The following is a 23232-nucleotide window of genomic DNA, read 5'->3' as shown; positions in this document are numbered from 1 at the left end:
ACACCATCTTCCATCTTCCCTCCCATCCCGCTGCTGGACTTGCTCCAGCTCATCCCAGCCCTCCAGTACTGGGGAAGCCCAGACCGGGACCAGTCCCAGCCGCACCAAGGGGAAGAACACCCACCACCCACAGAAACATGGAAATACAGGGGCTGTTCAGATCCCTGTTTTCATAACCCAGGGGCCACCCCTCCAGGCATCCAACCCTCTTTCTTTTTTCAGCATTGAATCATAGTTTAAACTCAGCTGGGAATTTCCAGAGTACATGTGTGAAAGGAGAGACACACATAGTGTCATTTGTTTTAATAGAGATGTTATTTTACATTTATTTATAGCAGTGAGAAAAGTGCTTCAGAAAAAACACAATACCCCAGTAAAAGGCAGGCTACAGTAAGACTACCACCCGAGTCCTAGTATTTCAGACATAAAGGGGCAGTCAGATTAAGAAAAGCTGTCATTTTACAGAGGAGTAACACAAAAGCAAGTAGTTGTACGGTGAACAATAACTGGGCTTTGGGGCTTTAAGCACTTTCATTATTGGAGACTATTTGCACTGAAACTAAGAACTTTCACACTTAGACTGCAAAACACCTTGGGCGGGAAGGGCGGTTTGTTGGGGTTGTTTTTTTTTTTTTTTAAAAAAAAGCACTCCTCTGTTATCTCCCCCCCAGTGAAATCAGATACCATTAAAAAAACCCCAAAACACAACAAATTGGTCCCTGCACTACCTGAGTGCCTCTATGAGCTGCTGGTACTTTACCAAACATCTTGGGCTCAGCCCAACCCACTGGCCCGCTGTCCATCCTGACAAGACAATTGTATGTGCTTCACTTATCAGAACATCAAGCTACGTAAGCGTCTAAAACCCTACGACACCTCGGCCTTTGTACGTAAATGAACGAACGGGTGTGAACGCAACTGCAGCTGGCAAAGGCATCCAAGTGAAGAGATGGCAGGTCAGATGGGTGGCCGGGGCAGAAAGGCAGCCTTGCAGCTTGGTTTTTAGGCCGTTCACCACACCTACGCAGGCAGGCCAGCCTTGTTTCAAAGCAAATTCTGCATGTGCTTCCAGAAATTCATGCATCCAGAAATCAAGCCAAAGGATGCAATTTCTGCAAGCTCACACCCTCTCCAGCCACTCACACCGATGGCTCCAAGGCCCTAGAACAAACACGTCATTTAAAAGGAACAAAAAGTACTTACATAAAAAACTTTGCAGATGTCAGCTTTATGTAGAAAGGCCACTCTCAAACCTATAAATTTTCCTCAACAGCTGCAACCAGAATGGCTGCTATACCTCCACCTCCTGTTAGCTCACAACCTTCAGCTGCCCCAAAACATCTTCTGCTGCGTCAGCTGCTTATCACTTCTCATTTTGCATCTCATTAGTTATTCTTCTAGTCTGTCTCTTCTCTGACACAGTAAATGGCTCTTTTGAAGGGTGCTGTTCTCTCCAGACACCAACCTCCTTCGGGCACTGCCCTGCTCGACAGGGAAATTTCCTCAAGGGCCTGACCGCACCATGCCCCAGGTACTAGGGAGGGGTGTGTGATTAGCAAAACTCCTTTGCACCAGAATTAATTAAATCTTGTAACTGTTTCACCAGTGCTGTGACAACTTTGAATAAGTTTTTACTGACAAGTTTGGTGTTTTGTTTGTTTTTTTTTTTAACGTGGTGTCTTTCACAGCAGGGTCCTCCTCAACCAGCCGAATGCAGCATGTATCTCGGTCACTGCTCCTCCAAAGGCAGCTGACATCTTCCATCTTGGGCAGTATTGTATGACTCACAGTTTTTGCACTTCATGCCTAGGAGATGGAACTGCACTGTAGACCGGGCATTGCAGTCATTGCAAAGGATCTACACACAGAAATGAGAGGGAGGTTTCAGCATCAGCAGGAACACTCAGCAATATACTACAACCATGATTCTAGCAACCACTGAACTGGTTTGCCATCAGGGGACGAAGCAGAAACTATCTTTCTTTTCAAGACAGCAGGACTGATTTAACTTTACCATTTGTAATACTTAGGTCACACTGCATAATCTTGGAGAATTTACTTTTAGTATGGCAAGGTGACTCCCTGGGTAAGTCGCGTATAGACACGCTTTGGCTTCTCCTCTTGATGAAGCAAACCACCAGAGAAACCATTCAAGTGAAAACCGAGAGCAGATCAACAGCAGCTAGCAGCATTAGCCAGCCTGCTGTGCAAGACAGGCAAGCGACCATTCTTCTCAAAATAGACAGTAAGGAGATTTTTTCCAAATATCCTGACTCCCAGAGCTGGCAGAATGGTTGTCTAAACTGTAACAGATGCAACTAAAACATCAATGACCAGTGCTGTTCAATTTGGTGTTACCTGCAAATAGCAACCAGTCTCACAGTTCTGAGTTAACATGAAGAAACAGAGAAAGTAGAAGTTGCCTCTGTGAGCCAGCCTTGATCAGTAGCTGAATATTTTTGCTGAAAAGCTGCCATGTTTAGTGTGGAACATGAAGCTCTGAACTGTTAACAAACAAACATTCCTGCTTTTTGCTATGACAGCACCTAACACAAATGGAGAAAGCAAGATATCGCCGAAGATCAAGCCATTTCTTCACTGTGTGATACTACACCACCAAGAGGTTGTGGTTTTGGGGTTGGGTTTTTTTTAATTATTTTTTTGAGTGCAGGTGGGGGGTGCTTTCTTTTTGTGTGTTTGCATTACTCCCTAACCAGCAGGCTGACTTCTGATGCAGTACAAGTGCCTAGTGCCCTCTACTGCCAGCATTGCAAAGGCACAGATCTGCCAAGAATGGAGACATCGGTGCAAGTCGCATCTCTTACCTCGACCATCATGTTCTGATACTCTGTGGGCATAGGAGTCTGCGCTACTTCGTCATCCAGCTGACGCCAGTACCTTGTCATATCTAAAGCTGAGTGCATGCACAAAGGACACCTGTAACCTCTGGCAGAAAGGAAAAAACAACAACGAAAAAAAGTCTAAATCAGAAGACGGAGTGGGGCCATGAAACAAGTCCAGCCAAAAGGACCACTTTCGTATCATACCAGTCAAAGAGAAACACCACGAATCAAGAAGTTCTTGCAAACAGAACTGGAAATTATAAGTCCCTTATCCCTGTAAGAGTTGGCTTTAAGTTATTTGGTACAGGATTGGCATCATTATCTTTGCCTCTTGAAGGAATCTGTTTGGACTACAACAACATTAAGAGGTGTTTAGAAATACTTACTCCTTTAGCATGTCCTCGTAACATGTTCTGAAAAGAAAACACAATGAGAAGTTCAGCAAGAAGAATGCTATTACTAACTGGTAACACATTTGGACTGAAAAAATGGAAAAGGCACACCACTATCCCCACATCAGAAGTTAAAAAAATATTCAGAGTCCAAGTGAGAAGAAAGCTTCCCAGCAAGATCACCAGGTACTTGGGCAAAAATCCAGAGACAAAGCACATTTGATTCCATTCCAAGGTCTTCTAACCTAACGCAAGACTCAATACAATGACAAGGATTCTGTGGTTCAAGTTAGCTGAAAATATAGAGAGTGATCATCACAAAGTAAGTTTAAGAGGGACAGGAGCTGAAAGAAGATTGTCTGGACAGACTTGTGTCAAACACAGGCCGTTTAGCATACAGAGACAACGGCGCAAGGAAAATGAGAGCCAACAGAGCAACAAAAAGCTGCGTCTGTAACACAAGACAGAAGCAGAAAGGGCAAATGGAAAGGAAACATGTGGCAATTGTTCCTCCAATGGCACCCAATGCTATACATCACTTCAAAATCCCAAGAGATGGCAGTTTTTGTAGCGCAAGAGTGCTCCACTGGAAGTCTTGGAGGGCTGTCTTAAGGAAACAATCTAAAACTGAACTGATGAGCTGCCACCAACCCCTTAAAACCACTGTGCAACTGCTTTATGCACCAAGGAGGGACCTCGCTACAAGATTCTTGAAACTTCCAAGTACTAACAGAAGGAAATTCAGCATGAACAGTATACAGGTCCCTCCGCCACCACCTAAATTTACTGCGGAAGGAAGACAACCTTTCTAAAGAAACTATTTCCTCATTAAACAGAGACTATCCCCTGCCGTGTGGGCCCCTTAGAAACCAGCTCCCAGTAGCTGATACAGACTAACCAGGCCTGTAGTGACACTGAATAAACACCACGCACAAGGCAGGGGCTATTGCCTGTTCTCAAGTATCTGCAGTGCTTTACCTGTGCAGAAGATGACCACATGGCAGAACATGAGCTCCAACACGAGATGTGTGAATATCCTGTTTCGAGGCAAGTATCAGACAAAAGACAAGAAAATTAATTCAAAGACAGTCAAAAATACAGCCACACAGAAATCTAAGAGATGAAAAGATGCAGCTCACCTCCAAACATATCGGACAGTCCTGCCTGGAGACGTTTTCAATACACTTTGCAAAAACAAAAAAAAAAACAAACCAAAAAGGTTATTTTACTGCATGGATATTTGCATTTTTCTAAATTCTAAAATTTCTTTAGAATGGTAAGAAAAGATGTATGAAGCATTACAGATTGCATTTAGGTTTGAAGTTCTGAGAATTAATGGGTGGCTAAGCATATTAAAAAACAAACAGCTTGGAAGTATACATAAGCAAATAGCTCCCAGAACGCCCACAGCAGCAAGCAGCTTAGCTTTTCCTACACTGCACCAGGAACGGGAGCTCAAACTTAAGCTGGCAGATCTGCAATCAACAGCTCCTTCTAGAAGAGGAGACTAAGATGTTTATTTCCTATAGCTTCAACTGCTAGCAAAGCCAGCCCAGAAGCACTCTGCAGTGCTGTTAGGTGCACTTAAGAGAGAGAGAACCTGCTGCTCTCACCGTCCCTACGGCCTTAGATGGAGCTGTTGCCTCAAGTCCTTAATTACCAAACTGATTCAGACGTTAAACAAATCTGTGCATAAAGCTTAGGCCAAGCTGGCTCTCTAAAGTTGTTAAAAGTAACAAATGAAAGGATTTCTAATCAAGGGAGTCAGCCTTGGGAAGGATGAGAATGGATGGTGAAAAGAACACCATTATTAAGTTATGCAGAAAAAAGACTCCAAGTGAGGAAGTTCTGGCTGCAAGAGGAGACAAGTTGATAAAGCGTTGCAATTCACAGAAACCTGGTTAAAAGTAGGAAAAAAGGTAATTGCGGCATTGGGAGATTGTGACCTCCCCACTCAAAGAGCCCCCTCAAAAGAGGGCAAACCCCAGCCTGGGGAGCATGTGTAGCTGGCAAAAAATTTCAACAGCGCTATCTGAGGATATGTACTAGTTTGGGGGAGCATGTGTAGCTGGCAAAAAATTTCAACAGCGCTATCTGAGGATATGTACTAGTTTGCATTAGAAGCAAGAAACTTGTAACCAAGCCTGCGCATGAATGAAAATGAATATGTAACACACAATGAGTGTACAAGTACTCTACTGTATGTAACGTGTACCCTCGAGTAATTTGGTGTGCACATTGGGTGGAGCTATCCCCCATGCCTCCAGCACTGTAGGTAAAGAGAACACCTGATTCTTAATGTTACATTGGTGTGAAGAGGTTTACTCTCAATTTTGATGACAGAGCTGAGGCACTATCACCTTCCATTTTCAAGGGTTTTTTTTTAAGCTATGGAGTGAACCGGTGTATTCTTACCTTGTGCTTTCCTTGAAGACTCAAGCTTAGGCATAAATTGCATTTTGAACAGTGGAAAAAATCCTCCTTTGGCCCGATCCTGAGGAGAAAAGCAGCAGGCCAAAGCTGATTCGCTCCGTTCCATACCACCCTGCCACCCTCCCATCCCAAGTGGGGCTGGGGCCGGGATGGGGAGCCCACCTGCCCTTCAGACAGACCACCCCTCCACCTCAGGCCGGCCATCCACCCCCCCCCCCCCGCTTCAGTCACCTGCAGATGCCGCACTCGGCGCAGTGGTACTGCTTCTTGTCGCGGTCGAAGAGGTGGCAGATACCGCAGTAGTACTCGCCGAAGAGGTTGTGGCAGCCCTCGCAGCGCTGCTGGGCCTGCCGCGCCGGGGAGGAACAGAGTAGAGGGCCATTAGGCGCGCCGCCGGCGCCCCACACAACATGGCGGCGCCACCCCCCAAAATGGCGGCGCCCTCCGGCCCCCACCACCGGACCCACCTTCTGCAGAAGGCGGCAGCGGGTGCACTGCACCTCGGCCACGCGGAAGCGGTCCAGCCGGTGCCCCTCGGCGCCGTCGTGGCACAGCCGGCAGGCGTACAGCTTCCCGCAGCACGGCGCCTGCGAACGGCACGACCTCAGCGAACGGCCCCGGCCCCCCCGCCACCTGCCCCCCGGCCCGGCCCGGCCCGCCACCGCCTCACCCGCAGCAGGCAGCCACGCCGGTAGTGCTCGCAGCCCTCCTCCTCCCCGCCCGCCGCCATGGCCGCCGCCCCCGCCGCCCCCGCCCCCAACCGGCCGCCTCGTCGTTTCCGCTTCCGCCCCGCCGGGAGCTGGGCGCCGGGCAGGCAGCTGGCAGCAGGGTGCAGTTCCCCCCCCCCCCCCCCCCCCGCCATAATAAAGCCCAGACTCTTGGCCGTGCGCTGCAGCGCAGGGGAAGGCAGCCCTTAGCTGGGCAGCCCGGGTTCCCCCCAGGCGTTTCCCAGGAGGGGCTGGTTGCCGTTTCACTGCCCGCGGGTGCTGAGGCCGAGCACCTCTGCTGGCGCTGGGAGAGGCACCTGGCCCCGGCTGGTGCCGTGGAGAGCTTCAGGCAAGTAGCTCGGCTGCATTTGCCCACGGCTAGCTAAATGACTGCTACGGCCAGCTGAGAGCATTTGCTGTGGGCTACCGTGGAGCAATTTATAGTTAGTGGCAAAGAAAAAGCAGGGGGCAACGGGAACATCACCAGGCTATCACCCAGTCAGCCAGCCAAGCTGGGAAGGTCAAGAGCACACTGGATAAGCATGGTCAGCTACGCGCTGTCCAGATGCTGCTGAGGGACATTAGGAACCTGCACTTGTAAATGGTTGCAATAAACTCGATGTCAACTAGTAAATAACTGAGTCAAAAGTCCTATTTTTCAATGCCAGATTTCAGCACTTATTTTTAAATGCCAAACTTTTTCAAATGCCACCAATACAAATCAGCAGGTATAACACCAAGTCCAGGGAAAACCAAGTGAGCACACACTAGTAGCAAGAAATTTGGAATTTGAATCCCTTTTATTTACAAATTTTAATGTACATGTCAAAACACAGCATAGCCACAAAGCTCTAAATCCAATGATACCCATACTGTATTTCGCCATGATACATTGATAGGAAAGGCCATGTTTTGTGGAAAGAAAAATTCCAAAATTAACTACACCGTATAGGGGTGTGAACTGCGACAGAAGCCTCGAGCTGCCAGAAAACAGAGTTGTGAGAAACGCAGGGACACCATAGAACTGACTACAGCCAACCTGAGGGCAGTTAAGCAAAAATGGTGTAACAGTCCCAAGATAAAAGCGATGCCACCCTTCTCTCCCCACAAGCCACTGCTGAGTTTTACACTTATGTGTTCCATTCCCCACAGGGATCTAAAGGACCGATGACTTAAGCCAGTTACTGAATGCTCACAGAAGCCATTTCACATGCCATCCACATCACAGCTTGGTATTTTACACCGATATTCTTCCTTCGCCAGTAACAGCTGCCAGACATTCACCCAGTGTGGCCAGACCACTGGCCCAGTTAAACACCCCAAAGACAACTGCCCAAAGACAGGGACGAAAGCACAGAGGGGAAAAGGAACCTAATGCAAGGTCATGCATGCTGCTGAACATTAGTAAGGGTTTCAAAGGAATAGCTGGGAACATTTACGCATTTAGAAATTGTATTTCTTGCACAAATGTTTTCTTCACTGATGTTTTTGTCAAGGCAAAAGTGCTTTCCAATGCAGATCAGGTAGCCCACCAAAATATGGCAAATTCAGCAGCCATCTACTCTCTTCGCTATTCCTTTAAAAAGAAATCCCTCCAGAGGGCAGCAGTTAGACAAAAGAAACCCCAGCTTCCTTCAAAACCCTCCCAACCAGCATCTGCCCTTGCCACACACCAACAACCACCATTCTTTTCTGAGCAACCTCAGACAACACTTGGCCTCAGGCCAAAAAGTCAACATTTCAGGAGCTGTTTTGCACGCAAGAAATCCAGCAGCAATGGCGGTGCGGGCTCTGTCCTCAGACTGGACCTCAGTCACTTCCCACGACAGCCTGCTGCACTAACGAGAGACTATGGGATCTTCCTCTCTCTTGCAGAGACCTTGCACCTTTAGCACCTGGAAACTCCGATGGATTGTTCCCACTGTTTCAGCCACCTGCATCAAGAGGACAAAAGAATGATGTCACAGACAGGCTAAGAAGATCACAGAGGTACTCCCTGATGAGGTCTTTCCTTTATTTTGATTTATTACACATCCTTACCTTGCTAAAGCTGTGAACTTACACCTCTGTGCTTCACAGATGAGACTACTTTAGTAAGGTTTCTCCCCTCCCACCCCAATTCTATTAATCAGGATTGCTTCCCATCCCAATGTTTTTTCTTCTTTCTTCCTAGTAGCATATGAGCCATCACATCATGTGAATATAAGTGACAAATACACTCATACAGGTTAAGAGCCTGTGCAGCACTGGTGCAGAGATTTCAATCAGCAGTTGCTCCCTCTCCTAAAAAAGGAAACACCAGAGCCCAAAAGAACAAAACAAGATGCACAGTTTGCAGCCTGCGTGTTAGCAGTATTACCAAGAGATGCTTGTGGCTATCTGTAACTAACACCGAGTACGAGCGGAGGGAGTCTGCAGTGCCTGGTGGTCCCTGCAGCCACAGGGAGTATCCCCAGAGGGGCAGGTGTGTGATCATGTCCAGGCCGGCAGAGCCAGTGTACCCAGAGCACTGAGTAAAGCCCATGTATATGGGATGGAAGGTTCCAATAGAGCTGGTGAGATTTCAGAGCACAGCCTCTGAAGACCCTTCCAAAGCACCTTGTTTATTCTCCCCAGCTTCTGCGCCCTCCAGAAGATGCAGTCCTTCTGCCCAACCTCAGTGAGGAAAGAGGGGTGATCATGACAGTAAAAACCCTCAGCTAAGCACTGCAGTTCTTGCTTTCAAGAGGATAAGACCGACTCCAACACTTACAGCAGGCTCCCTGGAAGATGCTGAGCAATGAGAGGTAAAAATACCCCAATACAAAAAAAGCAAAACAATTTTTTCCATGAGTTTTCTTTCAGACAAAATTACTTATTTATGGAACTGCATGTCTCTCAATGGGCAAGATGAGAAACCATTAAAACCACATTTAAAAGCCTCTCAACCTCGAATGATGAGATGCAATGCTAAGTGAAAGTGCAACTAGAGTGGCACAGAGTTCAAACTTGGTACTTCAATCTTAAGACTACAAGTCAATGACACAGACAGCACTTTTCCTAAGCAGCCTTCTCTCCCAGACTCCTGTCTCATGCTTGCAGAGCACTGAGGTTATCAACAGCTACATTAAATAAATATAGATTGCATGACATAGTTACTAAAATTTTCCCTAGTGTTAAGCTTGACAAGCTCCCCAAAACATTTCTCTCCCTTCTTGCAAGAAAGTCCATTTTCTGTGATGCACCCGACAGTGCTGTGCATACAACCCATCTTTTCCACTCCTCATGTGAAGGCAGCCAGTTTCCCCTTTTTGTTATTCTATCAGTTTGCTCAACCCCCAACTTCATGAGCTGCTTAATTTCTGATACCAATGTCCAGCACCTTAGCTCAGGAAAACTATTTACCTAGCACAGCCAACTTCAATATCCATAAAGAAACCTGTGCACTGCCCTCACTAAGAGGTCTGTCGTAGCTAGGTGTCCTGAGAATGTGAAGGGTAAAAAGATTTTTCTGTTGCACCTCCCCACTAGGTAAGCATTCATGAAACTATCCATTTGAAAGCCACCAGAAGACCACGCAGCAGAAATTAAAGCCTACCTTTTACAGGCAAGTGTGATCTTCTCCTTAAGGCTAGTGCTCAACTCTGGGGAAGCTGGCTTCTGATGTATCAGGCATCAAGGTCCCTGACAACTGTAAATTGGGAAAGAAAGAAAAAAGAATGTCCATTTCCAAGTGTAGTATAAATAGAACAATCAGAAACCACCTTCTAGGGACATATGCAATGCCAACATGTAACTTAATACAAATCTGTTTTTTGATAATTAGACTTCAAAAATGCTTTCCCCTGCCCCTCTCCCCCCCCTACAGTCTGCTGCATCTCAGCTGTAAGCAAAGAGGCCAAAGTGACTGCCTACGGAATTACTTCCTCTCAAACTACATTTCAATGTTACTGAGGAACTAATCTTAAAGAGAGCTGCAAGATATCCCCTTCTCTCCCTATGCCTGACTCCTATGCTTTCTCGCTCCCTACTGCACTCAGCCCCCCAACATCTAACATAGCCAGAACAGTTCTCCTCACAGGACACGTCCCTCCTGGCCTCTCTTCAACTCTGGTAAATCAGGCTTAATTCCACCTTGATCCAGCCAGCTGAAATAGCAACAATTCATGTTGTCTGTCTTAGCAGTGAGAATCTAGTATTCAGTTAACCTCAGAGAGATAAATAGAGCCCCGTGTTTCATCCATGACCCCTCTCTTTGCCCCCAGCATAAGGCCTCAGGTCCTTTTACTTAGTTAAGAAACCAAATTCTGCTTCTGTTAGAGTCACACTGGAAATTTTTTGGTCAAGCTGTTCAGAAAGTCTTGAACCAAACAAATACAGAGCAGCACAAACTCTTTCATTGTTTTGTTACCTGCTGTGAGGCCAGACTTGGGTTATGGAGGTCAATAGCAGCAAGGGAGGGGACACGGGACTCCGAAACTGTTTTGTTTTCCTTTTTCAGAAATCTGGGATGCCACGCTGCAAAACACAACCAAGGCATACAATGTTAAGGAAGTAAGAGCTTACTGCCATAATGCACACTACTTCCTGCCACTTAATTAGTTTCTAGGTTTTATTTAGAAGGCATCAAGGCTCATACCTTCCACTCCTCTCAGTTCAGGGAGGTGATTTAGTTCTGGCAAACGTACATCTGTCTTGGAATATTCCCATTTTTTCCTATTTGCCTGAATGATGTTTTTTTCATTAGTAACCTGTAATCAAGGGCATAAGTACAAGCTCATGAAAACATAGAAAAAACAAAGCCGTTCTCAAGGTTAAAAATGTGTCAATGCAGCAATGTTCTGCTGTAGTTGGAACTTGCGCAAGAAGAAAAGAAGACTCTAATGTGTGTGAAAGAATCCATTCTGCTCAACTGTCATTTATACATTATGCAATGGAACATCCACAGCAAAAACCCACCAAATTATCTAAGCGAGACTGCTTTCAGAGAGACAAAATACAGCACTTGGAGAATGGCTCGGATTAGTTACCTGTAAACAGGCAAATGTTCCTACTGTCACAGAAAGAATATTGCCTAGGTAGTGAGTGCAATGGAAAGCTTTCCATCTCACTTGTTTTCATTATCAATTTTTAATGCATTTCAGACATGACTAAGTAAGGGCCTGACCATGTTAAATCCAAATCCTCAATTCTGCTTCAATAGCACAGCACACATGGTCTACTTTTCCTGGCCAGGCAGGAGGCCATGGATATATTCCAAGTCTCACAGATACACTGTGTTGGGCTGCTCCCCTCATTTAAAATTGTCCTCTGACACAAAATATGTTTCATATAGAAGATAACTACTAGTAAAGGACAACCAATGACACACCTGTAGGAAGTGGTTTGGTGGAGGCTGCAACAGATGGGATTCTTGACAATAAAACACACACTTGAGTTCAGAATTTATTTTTGCTTTGCCAAGAAGGAAAGACATACGACTTACCGATGTCAAGCTTACAGTGTAATGGCCTGCTGGAGAATACTTCCGTTGCTTTAGAAATGGGTTCAGGTATTTTTTACTCTTTTCATCAACTCTGCAATTAAAAATGCCCCAAATTTTGCATTAACTGGGGTAAGATGGTGAGTATAAGAAGAACAAATGCAAGACATCCAGAAACACTGTCATTAAATGCTTAGAAAGAAGGCTCACGGGGAGAATATCCTTTGTGAGCTTAGTTAACAGAGAAGTTTGGTCCCAACGACAAGCCATGACTCAAAGAAAGGACAGTGTCACAGCAGCTGGCAAACTGCTGCTGTTCAGTAGAGCTCTGCCAAATGCAGAAACACAGGGACCCTGTGCCTGTGTGGACATGCACAGCTATTCGAGGTGAAGCTGAGCTTTCCAATCCCCATACAATCCTCCACCCAAGAGCTGTTCCTAGCTGTGTCCTGTCCCAAACCCACATCTCACATTCCCATATCAACACCCTGCACCTCTCTCAGGACATTACAGCTCCTCAGCAACAGGGATGATGGATACAACCTCTTTCAGGTCTTTTCCCATACCTGTAATTAAGGTTCCCAGGCACAGGACCCATCCCAACTGCAGTGGGAGAAAAGTTCTGGTTGATGGGAGGGATAACTATGCTTGCATTCTTGGCATACTCCAAGCTGCCGCTGGAATCTTTTAGGCTGGTTTGAGGGCTTATTTTAAATGGGTTGATCGCACTGTCATAGAGGGAGCTCAGGTTGGAGGATCGGTCTGTTTTCTCTGCATCAGCTTTAGAGTGCTTCGCCTTTAATAGCTTTGCATCTCTGCTCTTTGGGTCAATGCTGAAATCCTGTTTGGGAAGATAAGCATTGTCTTTCTCTTACAGCCATGTTTATAGAGTAGCTTAGAGGAACGCATGGGGGAAAAAAAAGTCAAAAGCCTAAACCCGCATGATCCTGCAAGGATCTGATGAAGATGGAATTGTTTTTAGTAGAAAACCTCTGTTTTCCATCAGACAGGAGGAGACTTGTCAGGGTTCCAGCACCCTCTGTAAATAAGTCACCTTAGAATGAGATCAGAAATGATGGCGGAAGAACAGCCGTATCCTGTGTCACTTCCAAAGAAATTAAATAAGAACTGAGCCTAATGTCACCTCGAAGTCACTCTGAAGCCTCTACTCCTTAGTATCTGATTGAAACCAAAATATGTAATTTTGGAGATAGGGTTTGACAAGGGTAAACAGCAGCACACAAGCACATTTTTGTGATTTAGGATGACTTATGCTTCCCAACTGACTCCCCCTTCAGCTCTGTATTTGCCCATAACTGCATCACTATGTAGTTTACCTGCAAGGGACTGGCCAAATAGCCACTTGCAGACTGCAAAGCTGAGCGCTAAAGAACCCTTGTAGCAGCCAAACAGAACCAAAGGCACAGACCTTTCACACAATAGTGTGCGGGTTGCATTGCACCAAGTGTCACAGCTGTGGGCACAGAGGCCTCATGAACTGCCTTGAACCAGGCAACAAGGTCTTCAGCACTGTTTAGACTCAGAGTGGCTTACAAAGGTGAGCTTCTCTGAGACAGCACACTTATCTAGTCTTTTTTTAAAAAAATGAAATTGACAATAATGCTTCTATTTTTGCTATGAACTTAAAACTGCAGCACATACTTACTTAGTGATTTTAAAACACGAAAGAAAAACAAGCAACCAAGTTTGAAAAATAAAGATGGACTAACCCGGACACCAAGCATTTTTCTTTCTTCTAAAACATCATCTTTGTCCCTTTTGCTGATTTTTGATTTTTTTTGTAATTGATGGTCTCTGGCATCTTTCTGAATCTTTAATTTAAGCTCCTGAGCAAATCTACATCGGAGATGGGGAGGGAAAAAAAAAAAAAAAAAGGCTTCTGTTAATCTCAACATCACCATTAGAGCCCAGGCTCCTATAGCCTTCTAAGCAATCAAACAAACCATGCCTTTAACTAATGAGAAGCCAGCCAAATATGATGTATCCATTAAAGTAAATAAAATCATACAAGCACATGCTTTTCCATTACAGCAATAAAAGTGTTTGTATCCCAGCCTGGCCTAGATGCATAAAGTGAATACAGTGTAAGACTATGCTACCCAAGACAGTGTGACTCCAGGCATGCACAGCAATGAATTAACACCATGACAAGGTAAGGAGGCAAACATGCCACTGCAATGCATTCCCTTTCAACTGTTCTCCTATTTCCAGGAAGGCTAAAACCAAACAAACCCAAGATATTCCAGTGGCTGTCAGCTCTGCAAATCGAGCATGCAATCTTCCAGCACAACTGCTTAATGTCCTTCTAATATCAGCATTCTCTGAGCAAGAAATGAACTGTTTACCTTTCAGCAAATCCATCCTTGTTAAAGAAATCGCACTGCAAGAGTTCAGCACAAGATGGTCTTTTGTCTGGATCAATTTGCAAACACTTCTGTCAAATAAACATACACAGTAGAAGGCAAATACATTAGAGATGAAACAAAGGCTTTAGTGTTTCCAAGTGAAGTCAAGAAAAGAGCTGCAAAACTCTCCCTTCTAGGGCCTGTTATATTGAGATGAACCCAAGAGACACCACTGTCAAAAAAGTTTAATGTTTGCCAACTGCTTCCATTCTAATTACCAATGCTCACAAAGACTCATTGCACAGGGAATACCTGTCATACAAATAGATTGCTCTGCTCTCAGTAAACCTCCCTTGTTTTCAGTTACATTTGTTTGGCTATGGCTTTAGAATCTGTTTTGAACATCAGGCATTTCAGATACAGCCATGTTGTTTTTAGGTTGTTTTAGTTACCCAACATATCGGTGCTCCAGACTACTGTATGAAAGCACAGAAAACACTCCCTGGAAGGATTGTCCAGAATCTAGTAGGTAGGGTTCCTAACTCACACATAGCAGATATACAGCTCCAAGAGCAAAGGACATGTTTGGATGCCATCTCATCCAAACCTATCTGCTTGCAGTGCCTCCACCAGCAGGTAAAGGGAGGGCTGGCAGGCAACCCCATATCCACACAGCTCTGCTAGCAAGGAAGAATTAAGGGGCTGGCCATTATCTACAAAGCATCCACTTAGGTAGCAGCTAAGGGGCAAAGCTTCTTGGGAGACCTTTCAAAAGATCAACTGATGCAGTGAGGCATACAGGGAATGCTTTCAACACGTGAAGCTCTTCTTCACCTTCCAAGTCTCCTTAGAAAACTTAATCAGTGGGGCACTAGATGCTACAAATCCTCCCCGGAGGGTATACAGTGACCATTTTGGCTCTGGAGATGCCTGGCTTAGGCTCCTCTGTCACCCCAAATAGTAGCTGTTGTATCCTTGCAGCCCTCACTAAGCTACAAACCCAAGCAGTAGCTCATTGCATGGGCAGTCGAGGCAAAGCCAGTTTAACAGCCCCAGCCCTTTCTGTAGGCTGTATTCAGCTCCCCAAAGTGAAGGACAAATAAATACAGAAACGTTCACAACAAACGATCAGTTAATCACCTTGGCTAAATCTAGCACTGCAGCAGAGAGCTTGGGATATCGTTTGTCCAGAGATTCGGCCTCTTTCACTTCAGGCAACCTCATGCCAGCGAAGAGGGGATTTTTATAGAATAACTCTTGGTGTCTTGGAATTAAGTTACCTGGAATCACACAAGCAAAGCAACCACATGGAAGAAACACAGAACAGTTCCATGAAACATTTGAGAGGCTGAAATCCCAGGTGAGAACTACTATAATTGCTACAGTCTGGGTCATTCTCTTTCTATCTGGGCATCATGAGCAGGTACTGTACTCACAAGCTCCTAGCTCCCCTTTTGTAAAAGGCACTAAGAGTATGTGCGCTCAGAAACAGTTCAGCACAGCTTTTCTCTTCACACCCTCCTCCCCCTGTCAAAATATTTTTGACCCCTTCATTAGTAAGCAAGCACTAGGAGCCTGACAGGTTGCTCTTACCCAGGCACTTGGTGATATGGTAGAGCTGGTCAATGTCTGAATCTCCAGGGAAAAGGGGTTCTCCTGTGAGCATTTCTGTTATCAGAGAGCCAATAGCCCACACGTCCACAGCCCTGGGAAAAAATGAACAAACAAAACACCACCCCAGCTCAGCATGGCTTCATTTGTCTCTGATCTCCAGGCTGAGCCAGGCCAGTGCACAGCACTTCTTCAGCTGGGTACAAGGCCTGAAGGCAGCTCTGCCCCCCTAAACAGCAAGACAGCTGTTTTCCAAGCTTACAAGTGCTCTGATGAAGGGCAAAGATTCAGCTCCTGAAGCAGACAACTGCTAGCAGAAGTCTGACAGATGTAAAATCAGGTTCCAAAACCCAGTGCTTTAAAAACAGTCATACAACATAACATATCAGTCAAATCTTATACTTTAGAGAGCGCAAAGGTAAGCAGCTCCTCTTTCTGCAGGCATCTGCTCTTCAGGCAAGTTTACTGAAAATTAATTTAAGTAATTCAGGCACATACAGAAACCTGCATGATTGTACTGACAGACCTGTGAATTATATAGTTTAAGTTCTGACCTGGTTTTGCAGCACTGGGGATCCCAGTAAGAAAAAACTCATTCATTCCACCTCCTCACTCCTGAAACCTCTGTCTAGAATTGTTTGGAGGGATTTGTCTGGCTTCCCTCCACGCCCCCATCTGTACAGGAGGGAGATCTATCATAGCCTTCCCCAATACTAACATTGGCAGCTGAAAAGCTCCTATAGACACCAGACCAGGAACTCTGAAGACTCTCTTTGGCTTTTGAGCCAGGAAAACTTGCAGTAGTTAGCTGCAGACTGGGAAAGAGAACAGGAAGGCTTAAACTTTTACAAATGAATAATCAGGGAATGCTGAACAGCATTCTCTTTAACCTGTTTGCCAAGCAATAGTCCCCTGCCTCCCAAAAAAGCAGAGCAACCCTTTCCATACTCCCCACAAGCCCACAACCCTTCTGCAGCCTCACATGTCAGTCTTACTTGCCATACTTGATATCTCCCACCAGCAGCTCTGGAGCTCTGTACCATCGGGTTGCCACATAGTCTGTGTAAGCTTCCCCAGAAGCTGCTAAAGTACGGGCAAATCCGAAGTCACATAGTTTTACAACTCCCGACTGGGAGACTAGTATGTTCTCTGGCTTAATATCTCGATGTATGATCTGCACAGAGAAAAGCAAGTCAAGACAAATAAACTCCCTGTTTCTACAGAGTAAATTGACTGGCTCACCAAAAATAGTGGCTTCCTCACATCCAGGTAGAAAATTACATTTTTGCAGGCATGGGAAACACACAGAGTCTGTAAAATACAGCTACGTACACACAGTCAATGAACAAGCACTGACCCAAGTGCACAGGTAAACACAGAACCTCTAATTTTTGCACACATAAATGTTTATTTCATGTATCTCTTTGCAGCCGTATGTATGTTCTACACCTGTATTTACTACAGGTATTTTAACAGGCACAATTTATTATGCTTGAAAATCTGGCCTTGACCACAAGTTTAAAAGCTGTATTGCAAGGGCCATCGGCATGTCCTGCAGTTAAATGTGAAGAGTATTCCAGGAATTCATGAAACACATTTTCCTAGACATAAAAATACACAAATGCGTGTGTGTTTATGTATACAGTTACACAACTAGGATTAAATTGGCAGACGTGTTAGAAATCACTTGAGAACAAAAACCTAAAAATACTGAAGAGAAGAAGCAAGCCTACATGTTTACATTGACACTATCAGAACCAAACTTTTGAAGGAGAAAATCTCCCTCTGCAAGATAAGCCATCCTACTATAAGGTGCCACCAAGTACTGAATTCCTGTGGAGCTCTGGACCCTTCCTTTGAAACACTCACAGATACCGAGACAGACTGATTAGCTGACATCAAGCTCTGACATTTTCTATGGAATTCAGTCCAGGCCTTCTGCTCTGCCTCTTTCGTTTCAGCCAAAGCTTTATTTCTCTAAATTTTAATATATATCAACAACACACGCTTCTGTATCTATTCATTCAAGGTTAACTGCGGAGCTGACTACTTGTGCATACTTACATTATGACTGTGACAAAATGCTATTCCTCTCATAATCTGAAATAAATATTTCCGAACCCTGCTGTAGTCTAGTCCATTCGGAAATGCCTCAAGGTCATCAAGCACCGTGTGATCCACAAATTCAAACACCAGATACCATCGTTTCTTCTTTTTATATACTTCCAGGAGGTTCACGAGATTCTCATGCCTGAGTTGCTGTTATAAAACAGGAAATATTTTGTGAGAGCTTGACAGCATATAATGGGTAAACTGCAACCAGATACTTTTAACTGCAACCCAGCCAGTGCACTGCCCTGGAATGCTCCCCTTGTCATGGCACTCACATTCATTTACTCTTAAAATCAGCCCACTGATATTTTAGAATAGGTTTTATTTTTCTGATTTTATTTTAGTTTTTTAACATTATCTGGAGGATTTTCACCACCTCATATATGCAGGCACCTGGTTTTGTAATGTAAAAATAGATAAAACACTAAGGACATTTCTTCTTAATGGGGATGCCCAAAATACACTGTTCTGTTGTTGGAAAATCTCATGTGTTCTGCTTCTTACAATACTCTCCTCACGTAAGAGGTAATGATAACTCGTGCCCTGATTGTGACAAGCTTTAGAGCAAGCTTATGTTCCACATAAGAGAAATCTTGAGGAAGTCAAGAAGAATTCCAGAGGAGCATGTGTTACATGAGAGACAGCAGGCACCTAACAGCATCTCCCACAAAGACTTGCCGTAGCAAAGGAAAATCCACAGGTCCCTGAGCTAGCAGGAAAGACAAAGCAAGATGGTTTATACTGTAAAGTTCAGCATGCTGCCAAGTATGTCTCTGACCACTGCAAGAAGAATAACAGGGCATTTAACCATGACTGGTGAGCTGCACAGACTCCTTGCTAGTTTTGCTTACAAACAGCTCAAGCAGCAATAAACACAGCTTGTTCCTGTAAAAGGTTGGGCTGTATCTGTGGCTCAAACACAGCTTGTTCCTGTAACATTGGGCTGGATCTGTGGCTCGAACTCCTTCAGGAGATACTCTCATCAAGGTGACCAAGTAACACTGTGCCACCCTGCCTGGTCCCTCAGAGCACGGCATGAAGAACAACACTAGCTAGCTACCCTTTCCAGTCAGGATTCAAAGGATTGCTGAAGACAGCTCTTAATTTTCTTAAAACAAAACACTTTTTGCCCTTCCCAACAACCCAAAGCTGATTAATCTCTTTTCTCCCGCATTTTTTCCAGGAAGTTTTATTCCTCTCTGTTACTCCTTTCTCCAGGGTGTCGCCTTAAAAATATCATTCACCCCCCATATAAAGGCAAAACAGAGGCCACTGCAATACCTCTCAGTTCTACCTCGCTGCCAATTCATCACCAACTACTCAGTGTCTGCATCTTAATTTTTTCTAGTAAGGCCAACAGAAGACTTTACTTTTAAGCTCCTACCATACCCAAAGCATTTCTGTTGGCACTGCCAGCTTATACATATTTACAGCAACTAACATGTGCCACAATAAAAGCACAGTAAATAGATAAAAGGAATGTTCAGCATTCTTACCTGTAATAGTGTTAACAATTAAACAGCCTCTATTAAACTGTGTCTAGTGGATTCACAGTGAAAACTGACCAGTCAAGGATTTGAAGAATTTTTTTTCCCCCAGTATTATGCAGAGGGGAATGCCAAATATAGTTTAGAGAGAGAGAAAAAAAAAAAAAGCAGCTGTATTTTCTAGCTACTTTGTCATCCTATTCTGACCAGACAAGAATCCACCTCCAATTGGTTACACATTTGTAACACCGGTTTATCACACACCACTGCAACAAAACAGACCATGCTACAATGCCCAGTTATTTATTAGCTTGGAGCCTAGCAGGGAAACATTGGAGGCTGCCTGAAGGCTGCACCATAGCCCAGGGATCACAACACACACAGGAAAATGCAAAAGGACTGCAGACTGTCCAAAGCAGGAAATTGTAGGGGAAATGCTCTGTCAGTGCAGTGGAAGTGCCAGCCAACCTGCGCCTGGATCTGTCAAAGACCCAGATTTCTTAGAAGGTCTAAAAAGTGAAGATTTTAGAAAAGATGTTCAATGAGCAAAAAAGCTCTTTTCTCAAGAATAACTTCTTCCCAGCACAGGACACCTGACGAGGTTTTGCTGTTTTCAGCCACAATTAAATTTCTCCCCAACTCCAGAACAGGAGAAAAGAAAAATAAATTAAAAAAGGAAATAATAATAAAAATAAAAATAATAAAAAAAAGATTCATAGGAAGCATGCAAGTGAAGAAACTACCAAAAGATTAAATGTCTAGATGTTTATTTTCACTGAGAGAGGCCACACTGACTGAGGTATACATGGAAATGGGAACTTGGCAAGTTCCCATTCACCCAGGAAAACACATCAGTTCCCACCACCACCTGGGAGGTGGTACACACTCTGACTCAATAACTAAGCAAGCTTGGCCAACAGATCAGGTACAATCCAGACTCACACACATCTGCTTCAATACAGTTGAGGGGACAACACTCAGCTGCTGGCTGCCTCTCAAGCTCCAGCATGTACATTTTTATGAACTCTAAGGGTCTGTAGCTCTTGCAGTGATGGCAGAGATCACTTCCCCCCAGGGAAGCACAGGGACTATAGTCTGGCAGACTTGCAAAGAGACACTTGTGGCAGCCAAGAGGAGAGAAGATGGGTCTTCATGTATTTCCCATCTCTAGAACATCCTGCATCAGAGGAAAAGCCTAGATGCATTCCAACTTGTAATAAGACTTTCCTTCATCTCTTCACCAGACACATCACCTGTGTCCCAATGCTCAAAGCTACCACGTGCTCACGCACAGAGACAAGCACCCTTCTGTGCATACCACCTGTGGGACAAGGGAAGAAGGAAAATGCTGCAACTACTGCTACTAAACACAGGAGCTGAAGGTGGTCAAAAAAGCAAAAGGAACAAAGGATGTATGTCTTGGCACAAAATGCCACCCTGCATTCTTAGCATCCTATTCACAAAGACATGCAGCAGAAAAAAAAATGGCAGTAAAACAGTTTAGGAACTTGCAAGAAAGACAAGACAGGAAGCAGAAAGACCACATGACAGAACACTGAAGAGCATACACACAAAATTCTGTTTATCTACAGCTCCTGGGTATTTTCCCAGAGTATCTACAGCCCATGAAGAGAAGCACTTCTAACAAAACAACCCATGCAATGAGGCTACACCACATAACATTGCTGATAAGAAGCCAACAGGCTAAAGGGCGACTGGACATTTAGGTGAGTATAGAGCATCCACAACTGATACCTGGCAAATCATGCACTCAAACAGCAGAGGACATCATGCCAGCTGGCACTGAATTTGATACACAACACAGAGGGGGACAATTACTACTAGCAAGCAGTAGAGACCTTGGGCCTCCCTTCCTTGTACCTTTCCCTCCTGAATACAGGGCACATAAGCAGGTTTCTGTGCAAGTCAGGTTTAACAAGGCAACTCAAGCACAGCACTCAGCCAAAGGGAAAATGCAGCTCTGCAAGGTTACAACTCAAAGACTAAATGAACTGTTGCTCATGGAAATACAAACAGGGCCCAACTGAGTCTTTTTTCATTTGGACTTAGTTAAACTTCATAAATCATGGTCAGATTTACACAGGAAGCTGTGTTTCCTTCTCAAAATGATCCAATGGCTTAAGTTGACACCTATCCTACAACTTCACCAAATAAACACCACTCCTTAAAGGACCACTAAGGAGTCACAAGAGGCAGTTTCCTCCCAAGAGCCCATGAAGTCCCTACAGGTAGATCTCACCCATACCAGCTAGCACCTTTACTGCAAGAAAAACCTCCAACCACAGACATGAAGGTTACTGTTCTGCTTGGAGTCATTTGCCTTCACAAAGGTATTTAAACACCTGAATAGGTTTCAAAATAGTGCCATGAGGAGGTACCTCGAGCCCAGCAGAGGCTGGACTGACACACCGCTGCTCTCTCTCCCCAGAGAACACCCATGCTGGGCTGCACCATTCCCCTTGCCTGCAGCAAGGTGGGTTGCTGGAGTAGTAACTGCAGGAGCTTCACAATAAAAAAAGTCACGCTCTGTATTAACAACCCGGTGCAGCGGCTCATGGCGGATGTTGTACTGCAACATAAACGTCTCCCAGCTGAACGAGGAGCTACGAATTTAAACACAAGGCCATCAAAAAACCATTGCTCTGGTCAGACTTTGCTGGCAAATGCAGGTCGGCTCCCCTCAGCCGCTCTCACAGTCCCCTGCTCACCTTCAGCAGCTTGATTTCCCTCACGGCGATCTTCCTCACCACCGCGTCATCCTCGCTTTCCAAGAACTTCTTGACGGCAACGATCTGTCCGCTCTCCTTGTTTCTGCACTTGGTCACCACCCCGTAGCTGCCTTCCCCCACCAGGCCCAGCACCTGGTACTTCTCCATGACCAGTTTTCTCCCTGGGGGAGGCCGGGGACGGTGAAAGCTCCGCTAGGTACACCGTCGGGGCGGGCTGAAGGCGCCGGGACGGGCTGAAGGGACCGGGGATTTACCGAGCGCTGCTATACAGCAGCAGGCCTGGACCCAAGGCACCGTCACCATAACAACCGCCCGCCGTAAAGCGCAGCCGTCGCGCACGCCCCACCTGTCGCAATAGCCGCCCGGCAGACCCGGCCGGGCGGCTGGGCGGAGAAGGCGAGTTGCCGCAACCGGCGGTACCGGGAAGCGGCCCGCAGCCCCGCCGTGGCGGGAGGAGGAGGAGGAGGAGGAGGAGGAGGAGGGTGGGCTGGCCCCATGAGGGAGGCAGGGCTGAGGGGGGTCGCGGGGGCGGGGTTCCGGAGGTACCGCGTGTCCCCGTCGCGACGAGGGGCTGCGGCCCGGTCGTGGGGGCCCGGCGCGGTTTATTCGTTTATTTCTTGACGGGCCCGCCTCGTGTGTGTTTGTGCCAGCGCCAAAGGCTGTAGCCCTGATATTTTACGCTTTTCTTACAAAAAGATTGTTAAGTTCGATGCCTCTTCTAAGGCAAACCCACATGGTACTGGTGTCGGCTGTATGAGATTCCTTGGCTACTAATGAATCGATACACTGTATCAAAACCGATCCGTTTTCTTTAAACACAACAGCCTGCAAATCCTGTACTAAAATTTTACAAAACCAGTGGAGCCCAGTGAAGCCCTCAGGAAGCCTTGTCTGTCAGCTGTCTCTCTCCCCAAGTAAATGCAAAAAAAGGTACTGAGCACACAAATGAATGTCTACTGATTTGATGTAAAAAAACCTGCCCCTGTAGACAAGGGTAATTATGTTCATTAATTAAAAGGTTTAAGACCAGATTCTTGTCAGAAGAAGGGGACAACATTTTGTACGCAGCA

At 45.4% G+C, this 23232-nt stretch overlaps 2 protein-coding genes across 3 annotated transcripts; both read right to left on the bottom strand.

Annotated features, from left to right (window-relative positions):
* Nucleotides 1-288: 288 nt before the first annotated feature.
* RCHY1 (ring finger and CHY zinc finger domain containing 1) lies at nucleotides 289-6451 on the bottom strand. Of its 2 annotated transcripts, none has more exons than XM_080373717.1 (9): nucleotides 6339-6451; nucleotides 6136-6255; nucleotides 5900-6015; nucleotides 5651-5729; nucleotides 4375-4419; nucleotides 4214-4272; nucleotides 3230-3256; nucleotides 2826-2946; nucleotides 289-1858 (listed from the first exon to the last, which is right to left on the bottom strand). In XM_080373717.1, the coding sequence occupies exons 1-9, from the start codon at nucleotides 6396-6398 to the stop codon at nucleotides 1730-1732; spliced, it is 756 nt and encodes a 251-aa protein (XP_080229843.1). In that variant the 5' UTR covers nucleotides 6399-6451; the 3' UTR covers nucleotides 289-1729. The 2 variants fall into 2 exon arrangements, with proteins under 2 accessions (XP_080229843.1, XP_080229844.1); XM_080373718.1 differs by having other exon boundaries at nucleotides 289-1806.
* An 83-nt stretch (nucleotides 6452-6534) lies between these two features.
* CDKL2 (cyclin dependent kinase like 2) lies at nucleotides 6535-22614 on the bottom strand. The gene is made up of 13 exons (XM_080373709.1): nucleotides 22142-22614; nucleotides 17878-18072; nucleotides 16809-16987; nucleotides 15796-15908; nucleotides 15343-15482; nucleotides 14203-14291; nucleotides 13567-13693; nucleotides 12403-12677; nucleotides 11840-11930; nucleotides 10994-11105; nucleotides 10766-10872; nucleotides 9953-10045; nucleotides 6535-8309 (listed from the first exon to the last, which is right to left on the bottom strand). Exons 1-12 carry the CDS (start codon nucleotides 22307-22309, stop codon nucleotides 9986-9988), a joined length of 1656 nt encoding a protein of 551 aa, XP_080229835.1. The 5' UTR covers nucleotides 22310-22614; the 3' UTR covers nucleotides 6535-8309; nucleotides 9953-9985.
* Nucleotides 22615-23232: the final 618 nt, after the last annotated feature.

This window comes from Falco punctatus, assembly GCF_963210335.1.
Source record: "Falco punctatus genome assembly, chromosome: 1".
Lineage (NCBI taxonomy): Eukaryota > Metazoa > Chordata > Aves > Falconiformes > Falconidae > Falco > Falco punctatus.
The sequence above is the reverse complement of the archived record's forward strand: the minus strand, read 5'-3'. Positions and strand labels throughout refer to the sequence as shown.